The 20,428-nt window shown below is 36.4% G+C and overlaps 1 protein-coding gene across 3 annotated transcripts in view; it reads left to right on the top strand.

Annotated features, from left to right (window-relative positions):
* Positions 1-19,693, top strand: part of BLTP3B (bridge-like lipid transfer protein family member 3B) — a 112,818-nt gene extending 93,125 nt beyond the window's left edge. For all 3 annotated transcript variants that reach the window (XM_005571975.5, XM_005571976.5, XM_074007582.1), the window contains 6 exons: positions 4,971-5,113; positions 5,869-6,019; positions 7,934-8,187; positions 8,484-8,592; positions 16,319-16,512; positions 18,376-19,693. In XM_005571975.5, coding sequence (XP_005572032.3) covers positions 4,971-5,113; positions 5,869-6,019; positions 7,934-8,187; positions 8,484-8,592; positions 16,319-16,512; positions 18,376-18,495 — 971 coding nt within the window. In that variant the 3' untranslated portion in view covers positions 18,496-19,693. The remainder of the gene's footprint in view (positions 1-4,970; positions 5,114-5,868; positions 6,020-7,933; positions 8,188-8,483; positions 8,593-16,318; positions 16,513-18,375) is intronic.
* Positions 19,694-20,428: the final 735 nt, after the last annotated feature.

The raw sequence follows: 20,428 nt of genomic DNA, 5'->3' as shown, positions 1-20,428 counted from the left end.
TAGAAGCTAACATTTATTGAGCATTTACTTTGTGTTGGTACCATTCTATATGCTTTGTATATATTTTAATGAATTTAAACCTCACAACAATTCTATCAATAGTATACTGTTATCTTCAGAGAGAGGTTAAATAACGAATCCAAAGTAACACAGCTAGTTAGTGGTTTAAATTCAGGTATTTTGGCTCTAGAGCCTATTGTCTACTATGTACCAAATTGCCTCAGCCCTATGAGGTATAAGTGCTTATTCTTATCCTTTTACAGATACGGAAACTGAGGCTCCTGAAGTTTAAGTAGTGTTCCCATAGTCACATTATTGTACGCAGAGCTGGGATTGTCTTTCTTGTTATTCTTGCTATTCTTTTTTTTTTTTTTTGAGATGTAGTTTTTTTCTTGTTGCCCAGGCTGGAGTGCAATGTAACGATACTGTCTCACTGCAACCTCTGCCTCCTGGGTTCAAGTGATTCTCCTGCCTCAGCCTCTCAAGTAGCTGGGACTACAGGCATCCACCACCACGCCTAGCTAACTTTTGTGATTTAGTGGAGACAGGGTTTCACCATGCTGGCCAGGCAGGTCTCGAATTCCTGGCCTCAGCCATCTCAGCCTCCCAAAGTACTGAGTTTATAGGTGTGAGCTACCATCCCCAGCCTCTTGTTTGTTATTCTAAGCTAATATTTACTAGGGACTTACTATACCAGTTACTATCGTAAGCATCTTACATGTATTTAATCTTCAAATAAATTGAGGTAGGAACTGTTATCTTCATTTTAAAGGTGAAGCAAACAAAGCCTAGGGAGGTAAGCAGCTTGCCCAAGGTTATGCAACTAGTAAGTGGTAGAGTTTAGCATTTGAACCCAGTTAGTCAGACTTCAAAGTCTGAACTCTTCTATCTGACGCAAACATGTCTTCTTAAAAAATTTTACCCTTTACACAAGTCAGAGAAAAATCTCTCTACTAGATTCCAGTTTACTTTATCTTGGTGGGAGACACTAGTCAGTTTACCTTACATGATAGATGATATTTAATAACAACAATAGCAAACATTTATTGAACCACCCCTAGTCATACCGCCAAGTGCTGTAAAACACATTATTTAATCCTTAAGACCATCATATGAGGTGGTTATTATTATTGATCACTTTTCTATAGATTTAGAAACTAAAGCTTAAAGAAATAAGATATCTTGTTCAAAAGTTGTAGCCAGCAAGTAGTAAGAGGCAGATTTGTCAGCTATTCTGACTGATGAGCCCAAGTTTTTAACCAATCATTAAGCTATTCTAGCTCCCCAGACTTGGGGAATGTGTACCATACATAAACAAAAATTCTCAGTCTAAGTCTGATAATTCATAGCAATCTTCTTTCCAGCATATCACTTAAATGTAGAAGAGGTACTGATATGTGTCATGAAAATCTATTCAAGATTCACAGATAGCTGTAGTTCCCCTGTGCCCCCTTTATTGTTTAAAATCCTACCTTATCAGAGGATTTTTTTGTCCTTTGATCAAAATATACTTCAAAAACAATGTTCTTGTGGCAGATCACCCTACTTAATCTGAAAGCATCAGTGGTTTTATTATTTCTAATAAATAATAGTAAGGAAAAGTGACTACCACTCAATGTGGAAAACTTGGAAAATAACAACCGTAATTTGGAGAGTAAAATCACCAAAAAGTCTCTCTCACATTCACAATATATCAACTGTTATTTATTTTATGAATTTGTATATGTAAACTCCTTTGAAAATATTTTTAAGCCTGTATAAAATTATCATAAGAATGTACCATAGCCTTTTAAAGATTTCCCTGATGTTGGATGTTTAGATTGTTTATAATTTATCAGTTATAAAAGTGCTATAATTATATTGTTGTTCACAAATTTTTGTCTGCATTTTTGATGACTATCTTAGAATAGATTCCAACAGTAGACTAGGATCTTAAAAAGTGTGGACTTTGTGTAGAACATTTTAATGATATACATTCCTGGTTCTTTTGAACAGTGACTTATTTTTATGTCAGGGTCATTAATTTTTATTGGAAGGAGACTCTTGGTATTTTGTTTTAATTTTACAAGAAATATATGAATATTTTCTCATTTTAAAAGGAGAATAAGGGTGATACTAAGGTGATAACTTCAATTTTTACTCTAGGCATTTCCTTAAACCAGATAATATGGTCTCCTTGATATCATTCCCCATTGCAGAAGTAACTACCATCAACCTTTGGTATATATGCTTCCAGGCCTTTATCTATGTATTTTTTTATATGTGTGTGGGTGTGTCAGATACATACAAAGGTATGTGTATACAAAAAGATATGTATGTGTATGCGTGCATGTATACATATTTGTGAATGTATGTACATATTTATGAACACATAAACAACATAGCTACCTCTGGTCCCTAACTAGTCTTTCCACATCTCTTCTTATCCATTTGCAGTTCATACGTTATTCTATAGCCAAAATATATATGTATTTTTTTATACCAAGTCTCTATCGCCCAGGTTGGAGTGTGGTGGTGTGATTTCGGCTCACTGCAACCTCTGCCTCGTGGGTTCAAGTGATTCTTCTGCCTCCTCAGCCTCCCGAATAGCTGGGATTACAGGTGTGTGCGACCACACCCAGCTAATTTTTGTATTTTTAGTCAAGACTGGGTTTTACCATGTTGGCCAGGCTGGTCTCGAACTCCTGACTTCAGGTGATCCACCCCCTGCGGCCTCCCAAAGTGCTGGGATTTCAGGCGTGAGCCACTGTTCCTGGCCAGGCAAAATACTCTTTTAAAAAACACAAATTTGGCCGAGCATGGTGGTTCACACCTATAATCCCAGCATTTTGGGAGGCCGAGGTGGGCGGATCACAAAGTCAGGAGATGGAGACCATCCTGGCTAACATGGTGAGAACCGGTGTCTACTAAAACTACAAAAAATTAGCCAGACAAAGTGGCACATACCTGTAGTCCCAGCTACTTAGGAGGCTGAGGCAGGAGAATCGCTTGAACCCTGGAGGCAGAGGCTGCAGTGAGCTGAGATCGCACCACTGAACTCCAGCCTAGGTGACAGAGCAAGACTCTGCCTTTAAAAAAAAAAAAAAAAAAAAGGAGGGAAAAAAAACCCCACAGATTTGATCATGTCATTTTCCACTGTACTGCTGATAACTTGTAATTGCTTTAAGGCTATTAAGTTAAAATCCTTAACATGACTGACAATCCTCTGTGTGATGTGGCCCCAGCTTACCTTTTCTGATGTTTTCCCATGTGCTCATTATACTTCAGATGGATCATAGTTTATTTCAGTCTTTCTCTCACTTTCCTTACTGTGATAAACTTTTCCATCTTAGTCTGTTGTAGCTGTTTCTGGAATGCTCTTTTTCATTCTGTTTATTTTATTATTTTTACTTTTAATTAGAGTTGTTAAGGATAACTCTTGGCTTTATTTTTCCCACTCATTATTTTATCCACTCAGTGTTTTTCGGAGTGTCTTTTTGCTCTCCTTGCAATTATTCTTTTCCATGTAAATTAAAAAAAAATTTTTTTTAAAGGGGGCCAGGCAGTGGCACACGCCTGTAATCCCAGCACTGTGGGAGGCCAAGGCAGGCAGATCACTTGAGGTCAGGAGTTCAAGACCACCCTGGCTAACATAGTGAAGCCCCATCTTTACTAAAAATACAAAAATTAGCCAGGCATGGTGGCGCGTTCCTGTAATCCCAGATACTTGGGAGGCTGAGGCAGGTGGAGGTTGCAGTGAGCTGAGATCATGCCACTACACTCCAGTCTGGCCAACAGACTGAGACACTGTCTCAAAAAAAAAAAAATTTAAGGGAATCTTTTTTTTTTTTTTTTTTTTTTTTGAGATGGGGTCTCACTCTGTCATCCAGGCTAGAGTTCAGTGCAGTGGTATGATCTTGGCTCACCTCAATCTCTACCTCCCGGGCTCACGTGGTCCTCTGCCTTAGCCTCCTGAGTAGCTGGGACCACAGGCAAGTGCCGCTACGTCTGGCTAATTTTTTGTATTTTTGGTAGAGATGGGGTTTTGCTGTGTTGCCCAGGCTGGTCTTGAACTCCTGGGCTCAAGTGATCGTCTCACCAAAGTGCTGGGATTACAGGCATGAGCCACTGCACCCAGGCTCGTTCACTGTAGCAGAAATACTATTTTATCACAGATGTTCTCTTAACCCCTGATGATGTTAGGAACCCCTTATGAAATGCCTTTATTAGCCCCTCATACCACAACAGTATTCACAGGTATCTTCCCTGGGCCATTTATTTAATAATTTGTTGAGCACCTACCACATTGCCAAGCACTACGTTAGAAGCTGATTACAGAGTAGTAAATATAATAATAAATTGAGACTTATGTTTTGTATGTCTTTAGGTTTTCTTACCTAATTTTTTTATTCATTTTTATGGTATTTTTTAAAAGTATTGATCTGTAATGGCTACTGAATTTTTTTTTAAATTGTCTTTTACCACAGATAGTTGGAGAAATATTGAATTATAGCACATTCATTGTTTGATAACTAATTACAATCTAATTTTTCTTGGTCCATTTTTTAAAGGAGTCAATGCTTGAGAAAGAGTTGAAGGGGCCGGGCGTGGTGGCTCACACCTGTAATCCCAGCACTTTGGGAGGCCAAGGTGGGTGGATCCCGAGGTCAGGAGATTGAGACCATCCTGGCAAACACGGTGAAACCCCATCTCTATTAAAAATACAAAAAATTAGCCGGGGGTGGTGGCGGGCGCCTGTAGTCCCAGCTACTCGGGAGGCTGAGGCAGGAGAATGGCGTGAACGCGGGAGGCGGAGCTTGCAGTGAGCCGAGATGGTGCCACTGCACTCTAGCCTGGGCGACAGACTACGTCTCAAAAAAAAAAAAAGGAAACAGTTGAAGGGATAGTTCTTTTTTGTTAAATAAACATACAGTGTTAGAGGATGTGTAAAACTGATTTTAATTTATTAATTTACTTTTGTATTATTTCAGGAAATAAAAAGAACTCAACTACAAATTACAGGGGCACAGCAGAAAGTGTGAATACTGGTGCAAACCTACAAAATTATGGTGAAACTTCTCCAGATGCCATCAGTACAAATTCAGAGGGTGTTCAGGAAAATCATGATGACCTGGTAATAAATATTTCAGATAATTTCAGAGAGATTCTATGAAGATAAATGCCACCAGTTTTATTTCATATTTGACATGTATATATTTTGAGACACTCATATATAACATGAATTCTTAGATGGTGGGCAATTCATTTTGCAGCTTTTGTTCTTGAAAATGCTTCCCCCCAATCAATTGTTTTTCCTTTGATTTTACTTTTCTAAATTTGTTTTATCATATTGAGGAGTGAAGGCTCTTTCTTTTTTCTGTCTTGCCTTTTATGTTTTTTATTTTAATTTTTTTAAAGACAGGATCTCACTCTGTTGCCCAGGCTGGAGTACAGAGATGTGTCCATAGCCCACTGCAGCCTTGAATTCCTGGGCTTAAGTGATCTTCCTGCCCCAGCCTCCCTAGTAGCTGGGACCAGGTACACACCATCACACCTGGCTGTTTTAAATTTTTTTGTAGATATGGGGTCTCACTGTGTTGCCCCAGCTAATGGTTTCTTTTAAGCCCTCCTGATGTAGTGAAAGACTTGAAAAATATATTTTGTCTAGCTTTTAATGAAAATCATTTTATAATCCTTGTGACCTAATTTAATAATAAATGAAAGGTTTTCACTATAATGTAACAACCGTTTTCTGTAGATCACAAGTATATTTTTGGTCTGGTAGGTCATATTGTATTTTTAGAGGGTAACAGTAGTTTCCTATATTATTTCTTAAATTTTGTTTTGAACTGCTTGGCATACTAATATTATTTATGCAATCATTAATAGATGTCCGTTGTGGTATTTAAAATTACTGGTGTTAATGGGGAAATTGACATCCGAGGGGAAGATACAGAAATCTGTCTTCAAGTGAACCAGGTGACACCAGACCAGTTAGGCAATATCAGCCTTCGGCATTACCTTTGTAATCGTCCAGTTGGTAAGGGTTTTTTTTTTTTTATTAATTACTTTTCATATACAATGGTTTAATATGTTTTAACTTTTATATATGTCTCACCAGCAATCCTATCTTGGCTATAATTGAATTCAAGGAAAATTGCATTTACTTATTATAATAATTATTATTTATAGTTTGTGGTTTTTTCTACAGTGTGTGGAGCTTCAATAGGAAGACATAGTGTAATAGTTCCATGGCATAAAAGGTAGCAGGGAGGAGTGACTTTGACAAAGAAAATTTTTGTTTTGTTTTATTTCATCTCCAAAAAACTCATTTTGTTTGAAATTATTCCTGGCTTTACTCCATGGAATGAGAATGTGTATGTGTGTAGATCTAGACAGATAAAAAGGCAAAATAAAATCACATTAATCAAGTTGTTTGTTGGCAAGTTCTCTTGTTCAGCAAGCTCACTCTTGTTTTTCTTGCTATGGGAAAGAACACTAACCATTACCAATTTATGGCTGTTTCTTTTACCTTCTATTTTAAAAAATAAAAATATTTGAATTTTGAAATATTTTAATCTTTGGAGTTACATTTGAACTCTTGCATTATTTTCTGGAGTGTTAATAAGTAGTAATAACACTAATTAAGTATAATTCTGTACCTGGAATACAAGCTTCAAGAGCAACTCTCTACCTGGAATTGTGAATGGAGACCTATCCTTGGTGTAAATAAATACACACATCTTTAATTTCTTGCAAATCTCCCCCTTTCACAAATATGCATACATTTGACCTGTTTAAGACTAGTCACACTCATGCTGAAGAAAAATAAAATACCTTCTCATTATGAATTTTTGAAAATCCATCATGAATTGATATAGCAGTCTTCTTATGAGGACCCATGGGATAAATAACTTTCATACCTCAGAAACTGAAACAGCTTTGCCTTTCCAGAATGAGTTTGTTTTTATCTTAAAGGTTATATGAGTTGTGAAACTATCATATTTTTATCTTTTTTGCTAGGGAGCTCATTTTTGGTCCACCTTTTGGTGTAGGAATTTAAATAATGCATTTTGGGTTATTAATCTTAACAACTACCTTTCCCTTTTCCCTTCCATCCTTCCTTTTTTCCTTGTCTCCTCATTTTTTATCAGATTATACCATGTGCATATTGCCTCTTACTCATTTTGGAACCAAGTAACATAAAATAAATAAGCAAAATAGTTACCCTGAGTGTGAGTTTACAAGTAATTTACTTCAGTGGTTTCACTAGGAACTTACGTTTTTTAAGTTAGGTATTTTATTATTGGAATTTTAAACTTTGTTTTTAAACTATGTGTTTATACCTGTCTATGCAATCTATAAATTTTTGGGGGGGATAGGGTCCAGGCATAAGTAAATGTAATTTTACACACACACACTCACACATACACACACTGTCTCTCTCTCTTCCCTTAATTTCAGTTTTTGGTTTGCCTTCTAATAGAAACAGTTTAATGAGGTCTTCTCTGTTTACTTTTCTGTTATTTAAAGACCCAGTTTAATGAGGAAGGTGCAAAACCTCAGGCTTTGTTACTTCTTAAGAAATGGCTTAAGAGTCACTTTAAATGTCTGACTTATTTCTGGTTCACAGCCAACATTTGAATGTATACTTAGGTATACAGTCAAACACACACTAAGTATCTGAGGCATGTATCACACCTGAGTTCTATCATACATATTTTTCTTGTTATCAAAAAAACAGAAAATATAGAAAAATCAACATTATTGTAGTAGAAAGTTGCCTTAAAATATTGAAATTAGTGTGTGTACGTATATTGTATATGTACTACAGAATATCACTTAAACTAGGGGTGAATAGTAAAACTAGTATTATTTTAATGTACCACATGGCACATAATTGTAATATTATTGAATAATGCTACAAACATTTTTGTATGTTCATTTTCCTTAGGTTCCGATCAGAAAGCTGTAATTCATTCCAAATCCTCTCCTGAGATTTCTCTGAGGTTTGAAAGTGGTCCTGGTGCTGTAATACACTCTTTACTTGCAGAAAAAAATGGATTTCTGCAGTGCCACATAGAAAACTTCAGCACTGAGTTTCTTACATCTTCTCTTATGAATATTCAACATTTTTTGGAAGATGAAACTGTTGCAACAGTAATGCCAATGAAGATACAAGTTTCTAACACAAAAATAAATTTAAAAGTATGTTAATAAATAATTTTATATTTTCATGTTCCTTTTGCCTATCTGAACTTTCATTCATGTCTAAGAATGTGCCTTTTCTATAATATAAGTTCTATCAGCATTTATTAAAATGATTTTGTCTTTTTTGGTAAATGATGTAGAGATCTGTTTTGGAAATTAGGAAATGTCAAAATGTAACAGGTAGTTTTCTCACTGTATCAGCTGAAACATATAAAGATACATGTGTTATCTTTAACTCATTAAAAATATGACCGACTGAAGTAACATGGCAATGTTATTTTTCTTTCCTGTAGGATGATAGTCCCCGGAGTAGTACAATATCCCTTGAACCAGCTCCTGTAACTGTACATATTGATCATCTTGTGGTAGAGAGAAGTGACGATGGCTCTTTTCATATCAGAGGTATATATGAAAAACTGTTTATTTATTTGTGATACGGAGTTTCGCTCTTGTCGCCCAGGCTGAAGTGCAATGGCGGGATCTTGGCCTACTGCAACCTCTGCCTCCCTGGTTCAAGTGATTCTCCTGCCTAAGCCTCCCAAGTAGCTGGGATTACAGGTGCCTGTCACCATGCCCAGCTAATTTTTATATTTTTAGTATAAGAAAAAATTTTAGTAGAGATGGAGTTTTGCATGTTGGCCAGGCTGGTCTCAAACTCCTGACCTCAAGTGATCCACCTGCCTCAGCCTCCCAAAGTTCTGGGATGACAGGCCAGCCCCTGCGCCCAGCCGATGAAAACCCATTTAAATAAATACTCAAATTTCGAAGTTAAATTATTTACATACTGATTGTTTCTTTTCACTTACATTTCTTTTATATATATACATACATAGTAGTGGAAGATTGACAGACACCTTCAGTACATCGTAATAAAGTATCATCTATACATGTACCAGCCTCTACCCTGGAAAAAACTTCATATATAGTTGGTTTAGTACCTGTTGTACAAATGTGTTTTGAATATTGTTGAAAGTGAGAGAGGCCTTCAGGGTCTTACATATCTCTTGATCTTACTCGTGTCTTTCAGTTGATCTCTTTCTTAGCTTTATTTCCTACTTATACTTCTTATAATGGAACTTACCTTGCACTTCTCTGCACTTTGCACATCTCTGCGTTCTTACTTGCCTTGTTATTTCTCATTGGAATTGCTCATCACTACGTGGATTTCATTCATCCTTCCATTGTTCTCTCAACTTTCTTCTTTATACTGATACTTTCTTTTTATTAATATTATTATACTTTAAGTTCTAGGGTACATGTACCCAGCATGCAGGTTTGTTACATAGGTATAATGTGCCATGTTGGTTTGCTGCACCCATCAACTCGTCATTTACATTAGGTATTTCTCCTAACTCTATCCCTTCCCCAGCCCCCACCCCACACCCCCCAACAGGCCCCAGTGTGTGATGTTCCCCGCCTCATGTCCAAGTGATCTCATTGTTCAGTTCCCACCTATAAGTGAGAACATGCAGTGTTTGGTTTTCTGTCCTTGTGATAGTTGGCTTAGAATGATGGTTTCTAGCATCATCCATGTCCCTGCAAAGGACATGAACTCATCCTTTTTTACGGCTGCATAGTATTCTGTGGTGTATATGTGCCACATTTTCTTAATCCAGTCTATCATTGATGGACATTTGGGTTGGTTCCAAGTCTTTGCTATTGTGAATAGTGCTGCAATAAGCATACATGTGCATGTGTCTTTATAGTAGCATGATTTATAATCCTTTGGGTATATACCCAGTAATGGGATCACTGGGTCAAATGGTAATTCTAGTTCTAGATCCTTGAGGAATCACCACACTGTCTTCCACAACGGTTGAACTAATTTACACTCCCACAAACAGTGTAAAAGCGTTCCTATTTCTCCACATCCTCTCCAGCATATTGTTTCCTGACTTTTTAGTGATAGCCATTCTAACTGGCATGAAATGGTATCTCATTGTGGTTTTGATTTGCATTTCTCTGATGACCAGTGATGATGAACAGTTTTTCATATGTCTGTTGGCTGCATAAACATCTTCTTTTGAGAAGTGTCTGTTCCTATCCTTTGCCCACTTTTTGATGGTGGTGTTTGTTTTTTTCTTGTAAATTTGTTTAAGTTCTTTGTAGTTTCTGAATATTAGCCCTTTGTCAGATGGATACATTGCAAAAATTATCTCCCATTCTGTAGGTTGCCTGTTCACTCTGATGGTAGTTTCTTTTGCTGTGCAGAAGCTCTTCAGTTTAATTAGATCCCATTTGTCAATTTTGGCTTTTGTTGCCATTGCTTTTGGTGTTTTAGTCATGAAGTCTTTGCCCATGCCTATGTCCTGAATGTTATTGCCTAGGTTTTCTAATTGGGTTTTTATGATTTTAGGTCTTACATTTAAGTCTTTAATCCATCTTCAGTTAATTTTTGTGTAAGGGGTATCCAGTTTCAGCTCTCTACATATGGCTAGCCAGTTTTCCCAGCACCATTTATTAAATAGGGAATCCTTTCCCCATTTCTTGTTTTTGTCAGGTTTGTCAAAGATCAGATGGTTGTGGATGTGTGGTGGTATTTCTCAGGCCTCTGTTCTGTTCCACTGATCTGTGTATCTGTTTTGGTACCAGTAGCATGCTGTTTTGGTTACTGTAGCCTTGTAGTATAGTTTGAAGTCAGGTAGCATGATGCCTCCAGCTTTGTTCTTTTGGCTTAGGATTGTCTTGGCTCTGTGGGTTCTTTTTTGGTTCCATATGAAATTTAAAGTAGTTTTTTCCAATTCTGTGAAGAAAGTCAGTGGTAGCTTGATGGGGATAGCATTGAATCTATAAATTAACTTGGGCAGTATCGCCATTTTTATGATATTGATTCTTACTATCCATGAGCATGAAATATTCTTCCATTTGTTTATGTCCTCTTTTTTTTTTTTGAGACAGAGTCTCACTCTAGCTGGGACTACAGGTGCCCCCACCTCACCCGGCTAATTTTTTGTATATTTAGTAGAGATGGGGTTTTACCGTGTTAGCCAGGTCTTGATCTCCCGACCTCGTGATCCGCCCTCCTCGGCCTCCGAATGTGTCCTCTTTTATTTCATTAAGCAGTGGTTTTTAGTTCTCCTTGAAGAAGTCCTTCACATCCCTTTAAGTTGTATTTCTAGGTATTTTATTCTCTTTTTAGTAATTGTGAGTGGGAGTTCACTCATGATTTGGCTCTCTGTTAATGGTGTATAGAAATGCTTGTGATTTTTGCACATTGATTTTGTATCCTGAGGCTGTGCTGAAGTTGTTTATCAGCTTAAGGAGATTTTGGTTTGAGACGATACAGTTTTCTAAATATACAGTCATGTCATCTGCAAACAGAGACAATTTGACTTCCTCTTTTCCTACTTGAATACCCTTTATTTCTTTCTCTTGCCTGATTGCCCTGGCCAGAGCTTCCAATACTGTGTTGAATAGGAGTGATGAGAGAGGGCATCCTTGTATAGTGACACTTTCTTTATAATCTGATGTGAGTTCTTCCACTTCTTTTGGCACTTTTTATACCGTTAGTTACTTGCGGTATATTGTCTATGTACTTAGTTCACCTTTAATGTGAGTTTCCCCACTCTAACAAAATTTTTAAGGTCGCTAATGTAAGGTCTGTGTCTTTTAAGGTAGTGAGTAGTGGAAAGAGCATGAGTCAGTAGATCTATGTGTTCTGGGCTTCACTATTTTAGTAGCTAGTTGAAAGAATGACATGTACATCTGTTTCATCTCCTATCAAAAACCTCATGAAATGACAGAAAACATGTCAACTAAAGAATAAAGTTATTAACAATGCTACAGAAGAAAGGAGAGAACAGTTGCAGATGTAGGAACAGTTTGTGGGAGACTCTTAAAGAGTCCTGTCCTCTGTAGTTTGGGAACAAGTGGAGACAGACATAGGAGAAAGGCCAACGAAGATCAAAATGGTAGCTCTATTATGCTTAGGTCTGTGAGAAGACTCTGCCTGACTCTCTCCCAAATCTTTTAGCTCCCAAAAATTCAGGTCTGTCTTGTGAAAGAAAAAAAGAAAAGAAAAGATTGCACCCTCTTGGCAGGAGGTACAGCATATACCAGAGCAAGAGACTGAACTACATATATATAGTTCTTTTAAAAAAAAACAAAAACAAAAAAAACCATCAATCAGATAAATCATACCTTCTTCCCTGGGAAGCAGTGAGAAACAGGACCAAAAGAATCCAAGAGGACTACACGACTGAAGTTCCTCCTCAAAAATAGGAGGAATCTCCCCAACAAGATACTGAGGTTAGAATGAGCCCCTGAGGCAATAGCATGAATAATATGGGCATTCCTTTTTGGAATCCTCTGCTGTGCCCGTGCCCAGTAGTAGGCCGCAGTAGGGTTTGCATATAGACTAAAATATTGAGGGTAGATTATGCAGTTGCTAAGCCCCCAGGAAGGGAATGATTCCCTATCCAGTTAACATACTTGGTGTATCTCACCCAGTAGAGCAGCCTTTCCTTTCCCATAGTCACTAGAGGTTGGCTATGGTAAATAGAAACAGCATTCATAGGCAAGAAAATGGGATAAACATAAACAAGAAAATAGGAAAATACAAGATATTCAACAATTCTGAAACATTTGAAATCAGTAATCTCTGAAACATTTGAAAATAGCAGTATGAATCAGCTTTTATAAGTATAAACTAGAAATGCTCTCTAGCTGATTGAGTAGAAAAGGAGCTTGGTGAAAGATAATTGGAATGAGTTGAATTGAGAGTCCAGAGATAAACTCTTACATTAATTGATCTTTGGCAAGTCTGGCAAAACAATTCAATGAGGGAAAGAACAGCCTTTTCACAAGTGGTGATGGAATGACTAGATAGCCACATGAAGGAAGCTGAACTTCTTCCTTATACAGGCATACTTTAAATATATTGCAGATTGGGTTCCAGACCGCCACAATAAAGTGAGTATCACAATAAAGCAAGTCATACAAATTTTTCGGTTTACCAGTGCATATGAAAGTCATGTTTACACTATTATGTCTAAAAAATGTACATAGCTTAATTTAAAAATACTTGATTTCTATCTGGGCACGGTGGCTCATGCCTGTAATCTCAGCCTTTGGGAGGCTGAGGCAGATAGATCACCTAAGGTCAAGAGTTCAAGACCAGCCTGGCCAACATGGGAAACCCCTGTCTGCTAAAAATACAAAAATTAGCTGGGTGTGTTGGCGCACATCTGTAGTCCCAGCTACTCAGGAGGCTGAGGCAGAAGAATCGCTTGAAGCCAGGAGGAGAAGGAGGTTACAGTGAGCCAAGATCGTGCCACTCTACTCCAGCCTGGACAACAGAGCAAGAATCCATCTCAATAAACAAACAAACAAACTTGATTGCTAAAAAATGCTAATGATCATCTAAACCTTCAGTGAGTCATAATCTTTTTGCTCGTGCCTCAAGGTTGATGGCTGCTGACTGATGACAGCCATGGTTGCTGAAGGTTGGGGTGGCTGTGGCAATTTCTCAAGACAACAGTGTTCAATTGTTCTGTTTTCTTTTTTTGCCTGTGCTTTGGATGTCCTGTATAAGAATCCATGGCCAAATCTGAGGTCGTTATGATTTTCTCATGTTTTCTTCTAAGAATTTTATGGAATTATCCATTAAATTTAGCTCTTTAACTCAAATGTATCAATTTGAGTATGGGTAAGGATTAAAGACACATAGGTTTGTTTCTGGATTCTCAATTCTATTCCACTTGTCTGTATGTCTGTCTTTGAGACTACTGCACTGTCTTGATTACCAGCTTCCTTTAAAGTAAGTTTTAAAATTGGAACATGTGAGTCGTCCAACTTTATTGTACCTTTTCAAGATTTTTTTTGACTCTTTGGGTCCCTTGCAATTCCATATGAATTTTAAAGTCAGCTTGATAATTTCTACAAAGAAGCCAGCTCACCTTCTGATAGGGATTGTGTTAAAGCTGTAGATAAATTTGGGGAGCATTTCCATTAAATCTTCCAATCCATGAAGAGTGGGGATTTTTTCCATCTATTTAGATCTATTTATTTCTTTCAACAATGTTTTATAGTTTTCAGAGTATAGTAAGTTTTTTGCTTCTTTTGTTAAGTTTATTTGTATTCTTTTTGACAGTATTTTAAATGGAATTGTTTTCTTTCATCTGTGGATTCTTTATTACACATTATAGAAATGTAGTTTATTTTTATGTATTGATTTTGTATCCTGCAACCTCACTGAACTTGATTAGTTCCAGTAGTTTTTTAGTTGTTTCCTTAGTTTTTTTCTATACCCAAGATCATATCTAATAGAGATAATTTTACTTCTTCCTTTCCAATCTGAGTGTCTTCTATTGTTTTTCTTGCCCAGTTGCCCTGGTTAGAACCTCTAAGACAATGTTGAATAGAAGTGACAATAGCAGGCCGGGCACGGTGGCTCACACCTGTAATCCCAGCACTTTGGGAAGCCGAGGCTGGCAGATCACCAGATCAAGAAATTGAGACCATCCTGGCCAACATGGTGAAACCCCATCTCTGCTGAAAATACAAAAATTAGCTGGATACACCAGCTACTTGGGAGGCTGAGGCAGGAGAATCACTTGAACCTGGGAGATGGAGGTTGCAGTGAGCCGAGATTGTGCCACTGGCAATTGTGTCACCGCTCCAGATTGTGCCACCGCTCCAGTCTGGCAACAGAGCGAGACTCCGTCTCAAAAAAAAAAAAAAAAAAGTAACAATAGCAGACAGCCTTGTCTGGTTTCTGATTTTGGCCAACAGGAAAAGAGTCTAGTCTTTCACCATTAAGTATCATATTAGATGTGGGATGTTTATACATGATGACCTTTTATTAGATTGAGGAAGTTCCCTTCTATTCCTAATTTGGTGAGTGTTTTTATCATGAAAAGGTATTGGATTTTGTCAGATGCTTTTACAGCATCTATTGAGATGAACATGTGGCTTTTGCCTTTTATTCTGTTGATGTATTACATTAGTTACTTTTTGGATGATAGATATATTTGCATTCCTGGGATAAATCCCAGTTGACCATGCTTTATAGTTATGTTTGTATGTTGCTGGGTTCAGTTTACTAACATTTTGTTGATGATTATGTCCATATTCATCAGCATATTGGTCTTAGTGTTCTTGTGTGTTTTTTGTTTGTTTGTTTATTTGTTTTTGTCTAGATTTGATATCAGGGTAATACTGCCTTCATAGAAAGTTTGGGAATGCTCCTTCTGTTTTTTGGAAGAGTTTTTAAAGATTTGATATTATTCTTTAAATGTTTGATAGAATTCTCCAGTGAAGCCACCTGGGCCTGGGCTTTTCTTTTTGGGTAGTTTTATGATTACTGATTGTCTCTCTCAGCTATAGGTCTATTGACATTGTCTTCTTGAGTATTTGGGTAGTTACTGTCTTTCTAAGAATTTGTCTATTTCATCTAAGTTACATAGTTGTTTTTGTTGTTATTTTTGAGATGGACTCTGCATGATCTCAGCTCACAGCAACCTCCACCTCCCGGGTTCAAGCAATTCTTCTGCCTCAGCCTCCTGAGTAGCTGGGACTACAGGTGCGCACCACCATGCCCAGCTCGTTTTTGTATTTTTAGTAGAGACAAGGTTTCACCATGTTGGCCAGGCTGGTCTCGAACTCCTGACCTCAGGTGATCCACCCGTCTTGGCCTCCCAAAGTGCTGGGATTACAGGTGTGAGCCACTGTTCCTGCCCTAAGTTATCTAATTATTGACATACTGTTGTTTATAGTATTCCTTTATAGTGTTTTATTTCTGTAAAGTGGGTAGTAATGTCACTTCTTTTGTTTCAGATTCTAGTAATTTCTTTTCCTTGGTCAATCTAACTAAAAGTTTATTAGTTAATCTAATAATAAGCCTTTAAATTAAATCTATTAAGTCAACCTTTAGTATAAAAACATAATTATGTAATTAACTTAGTTGAAGTTGACAAATTCTTAGGAAGAATTCTTAGGAAGAAATGTTTATTTAGTTGATCTTTTCAGAGAATAAGCTTTTGGTTTTATTGGTGGTTCTATCTCATACTGCTATCCTCATACTAATATATATAGATACTTAGCTTTAAATTAGATTTTCACAATTGAACTTTTAAAGATTTATCAAGTATTTGGAAATGTTATCTGAGCATGTTATTTGTTTGATCAGATTCTCACATGCTTAACACTGGAAATGATTTGAAAGAAAATGTCAAAAGTGATTCAGTGCTGCTGACCAGTGGAAAGTATGATCTGAAGAAACAACGCAGTGTCACTCAAGCCACTCAGACAAGCCCAGAGGTTCCTTGGCCTTCTCAGTCAGCTAACTTTCCTGAGTTCTCCTTTGACTTCACTAGGGAACAGGTAATGGGAAACCTAATTCAGATTCAGCTTCAGCAATTAAATAACTAAGTATTAAGATACTAATAGTTAAAACATTGTTTACTTATTTTATTAAAATGTACCAAGTGCTTGTTATTGTGCCCAGGTGCTTTGCTAGGTGCTATGGTTAGAGTGTTGAGCAAAATAAAGAAAAAATTAATACCTTCTGCCTTCCTCCAGTGCTCTCAGTATTTTTGTGATTTTTCCTTGTAGATTCTTTTTTATTTGAAAAAAAATTATATTCAAGTATACATGCTATATAATTTTACTTGTTTAACAAAATTTTTTCATATTGCTGTATTTGCTGAATTTTTTTTAATGGCTGAGTAATATGGTTTTGGGTGTGCTATCATTTCTGAAACTTCCTATAAACATTTATTAACATTCAAGTTGCTTCTGATTTTTTTTTTTTTTTTTTTTTTTTTTTTGCCATTATAAAGAAACAAAATGTTCAGCAGAGTTTTAATCTGTATGGTGGAACCATAGAATGAGTTAATGCATCTGTTCAGTGAGGATTTATTCAATGCCAGCTCTGAGCTAGGGATATAGAATTGAGCAGTGGATGATCCCTGACTGTTGAAGAACTCAAAGTCTAGTGGGACGAGAGTGTTCAGTTGGTAGTCACAACATACTGTGTCAGATGCTATACTACAGTTGAAGAGAAGTATAGGAAACTACCTCACTTGGTCTATAAGGCAAGAATTCTTAAGCTAGATCTAGAAGAAGTTTGAGAACTATTTGAAATTAACTGCATATATTTTAATGTATCTATGTAATGCAGAAAGTTCTTAGTTTTATCATATCCCCATACTTAGGAATGGCTATATTTGCTCCAATATATTTGCTCTAATATAGCCATTCCTAATTTTGAGGGAATGGCTCTAAGAGGATAAAATACTTGAACTAAGTCTTAAAAGGGTGGTGGGGGAAACGTATTGGCCATCTAGATGAAAATGTCTGGCCAGGTGCGGTTACTCACGCCTGTAATTCTAGCACTTTGGGAGGCCAAGGCGGGCAGATCACCTGAGGTTGAGAGTTCGAGACCAGCTTGACCAACATGGAGAAACTCTGTCTCTACTAAAAATACGAATATTAGCCGGGCATGGTGGCGCATGCCTGTAATCCCAGCTACTCAGGAAGCTGAGGCAGGAGAATCACTTGAACCCAGGAGGCAGAGGCTGCAGTGAGCTGAGATTGCGCCATTGTACTCCAGCCTGAGCAACAAGAGTGAAACTCCACCTCAAAAAAAAAAAAAAAAAGAAAATGTCTGATGACACATTCAGAATTTGAGTCTGGAGCTCAGGAGAGAAGTTTGTGCTAGGTGAGTCTGTTTATGATAGGTGGAGCCATGAGAGATAAGATCATCCAAGAAAGTGACTCAGGACAAGAGAAGACAACTGAGCAATGGAACTAACAGAATGTCAAATTTTAAGACTTCTTAAAAGGTAGAAGAAAAGATGAAAAGGGCATACATAGGTTGAAGGGGATATATGAAATAGTTGTGGCATAAAAGCCAAAAAAGGAGAGAGGCTGAGAAAGTAGGGTTCTAAATGTCTGAATGTCTAGAGCCATAGTGAGGTCCAGGAAAATTCATATGAAATGAAGTCGAAATTAGGAGTTAGTGTTTTGTATTGCTGGGTCAAAACATGGGAACATTTTTTAAGTGCTTGATGTATATTTCCAAATATTGTCTCAAAGCAATTTTCAGCTTAAGTGCACTCTTACCAGCATTGGGCATTTTTACCATCCCAAGTGTCACGCCTTTGGATACTATATAAATAGTCTGTATTTCCTGAAATGATTAAATTATCTTATTCCCCCCCTCCCCGCCATTTATCATTTCAGCTCATGGAAGAGAATGAATCTCTTAAACAGGAACTGGCTAAAGCTAAAATGGCTCTTGCAGAGGCTCACTTGGAAAAAGATGCTCTTCTTCATCATATAAAGAAGATGACAGTTGAATAGCAGAAGTGGCAGTCAAAACTGAAATTATAGCTCTGGAGTAGGAAGGTTATATTTATAATGTGGATGTTACCAGTTAGGGGAAGAGTTTTATTTTCATGAAAAGACAATAAAGCAAAATGGAATGTGATGAAGTGATGACTATTTCAAAGCCAGTTTAGAAAGTATTAGGTACGGGCATTACAATCTTTTGGTTGTTTTGTGTTTTGGGGCTTAGCCCTCTTTTAAACTGTTGTGATCTAGGGAAGTCAACACATAGTGTAAAATAATTACATGTCTATTGAAAAGAAGATGTCATTTCCTAATTTTGATATCTCATTGTAGGCATTTTTTTTTAATGAAAAAGGAAAACCTCTTGTGTTCACACAGATTGCTGAATTGGTTTCTCAATATTTGTTAATAATTTACTATTATTTACAAAGATTCAAATGCTTTTATGACTAATGTAAAATGAAAAGAGGCTTACATTTTAAATGTTATTAAAATTATGTACTTATATCTATAATTTAATTACTGTAAAAAGTCCAATCAGATTAATAAATTATATAATTAATAGGTTTGGAAAATCATCAGCCTACTGAACTTATAAAATATCTTGAAAATGTGGAAAAAATCATTTTAAATAATGGGTACATTGTATAAGTGGAATAATTTTCAACAAAAAGATGGTACAAATGTAAAAGTAAAAAGCACAAACTGTACAAAAGCAAAATGTTAGAGTATATGACCAAGTGATTTAAAAAGCATTACTTGTACATTCCTTTAAACATTTGTTGTTAGAAGTAAAATAGTAATTTATCCTGCTAAATTTGGCACCATTTGTAACTATAAAAATTTTGATTAATACTATTTATATTAATTTCTTTACCTCCATTTTTCTCTTTAAGAAGTTGATTGTTTTTGGAAAATTTTTTTTCCTTGCACATAAGACAATTTCATACCATTCTTACAGTATCATATTAGGTGGGTGTTTGCACATACTGAATTTATAAAGCTAGTTTTGATTAAAGCTCTATGTGAGATATATATATATACATACACAATCTTCTATAATAAGAGTCATTGGTGAATTTTGAATTCTATTTTGTTAGGAATTAAGGTTGAAATCAACATGAAAGAAAATCATGCATTATAAAATAAAAGTACATGAGTGTTAAGAAACAGAGACTTTTAAAGATTTAAAATATATTTCTGATAGAATTAAGCTAAGTGGTGTCTATTTTAAAATTCACATTCTTAAACATAAATCTCTCCAAGATAAAAAATGAAATAGCTGGACTACTCTTTCTTTAAGATACTTGAAAATTTTAAACAACGTTCCGACACTTTATGGTGCTTTGCGTATTTGGCATGACATACATAGTGGTCCTTGTATGTAAGTGCTTGGGGGAAAATACATATTTCATTTACATTAAATTTTGGAGTGATTTAGGGCTTTATTGAAAACAATACCGGCCTTTCCTCCCCCCACCCCAAACATCCATTTTCATTTACATTATTTAAAATATACAGGCACTGTTTTGGGTACTAAGGATACAGCCAAGAACAAATTGATAATAGTTTACCTCAGAGTATTAAAAAAATCATAATAAGTCATGTTAATCTAAAACTGATAGCCTTAGATTAAATGTGCAGAGGTCTAATTAAAGATTTAAAATGTATAGCGTTATGTCCTTAGAAGAAAACATTTGATTTTTAAGTATACGTTTGGCAAAAACAGTCTGTTATGGAAAAGAAGGATTGATGGGACATAAACTTGTTCAGAGCTAACATTGTTTCTCTAGATTCATCTATATAAATTTAAATTTTTCTATGTTTTTCTTTTTTTGTGTGTGATGAAATTTCGCTCTCGTTGCCCAGGCTGGAGTATAATGGCACGATCTCAGCTCACCGCAACCTCCGCCTTGTGGGTTCAAATGATTCTCCTGTCTCAACC

Source organism: Macaca fascicularis, chromosome 11 (assembly GCF_037993035.2).
Source record: "Macaca fascicularis isolate 582-1 chromosome 11, T2T-MFA8v1.1".
Classification (NCBI taxonomy): Eukaryota; Metazoa; Chordata; class Mammalia; order Primates; family Cercopithecidae; genus Macaca; species Macaca fascicularis.
This window is presented reverse-complemented; position numbering and strand designations above follow the sequence as displayed.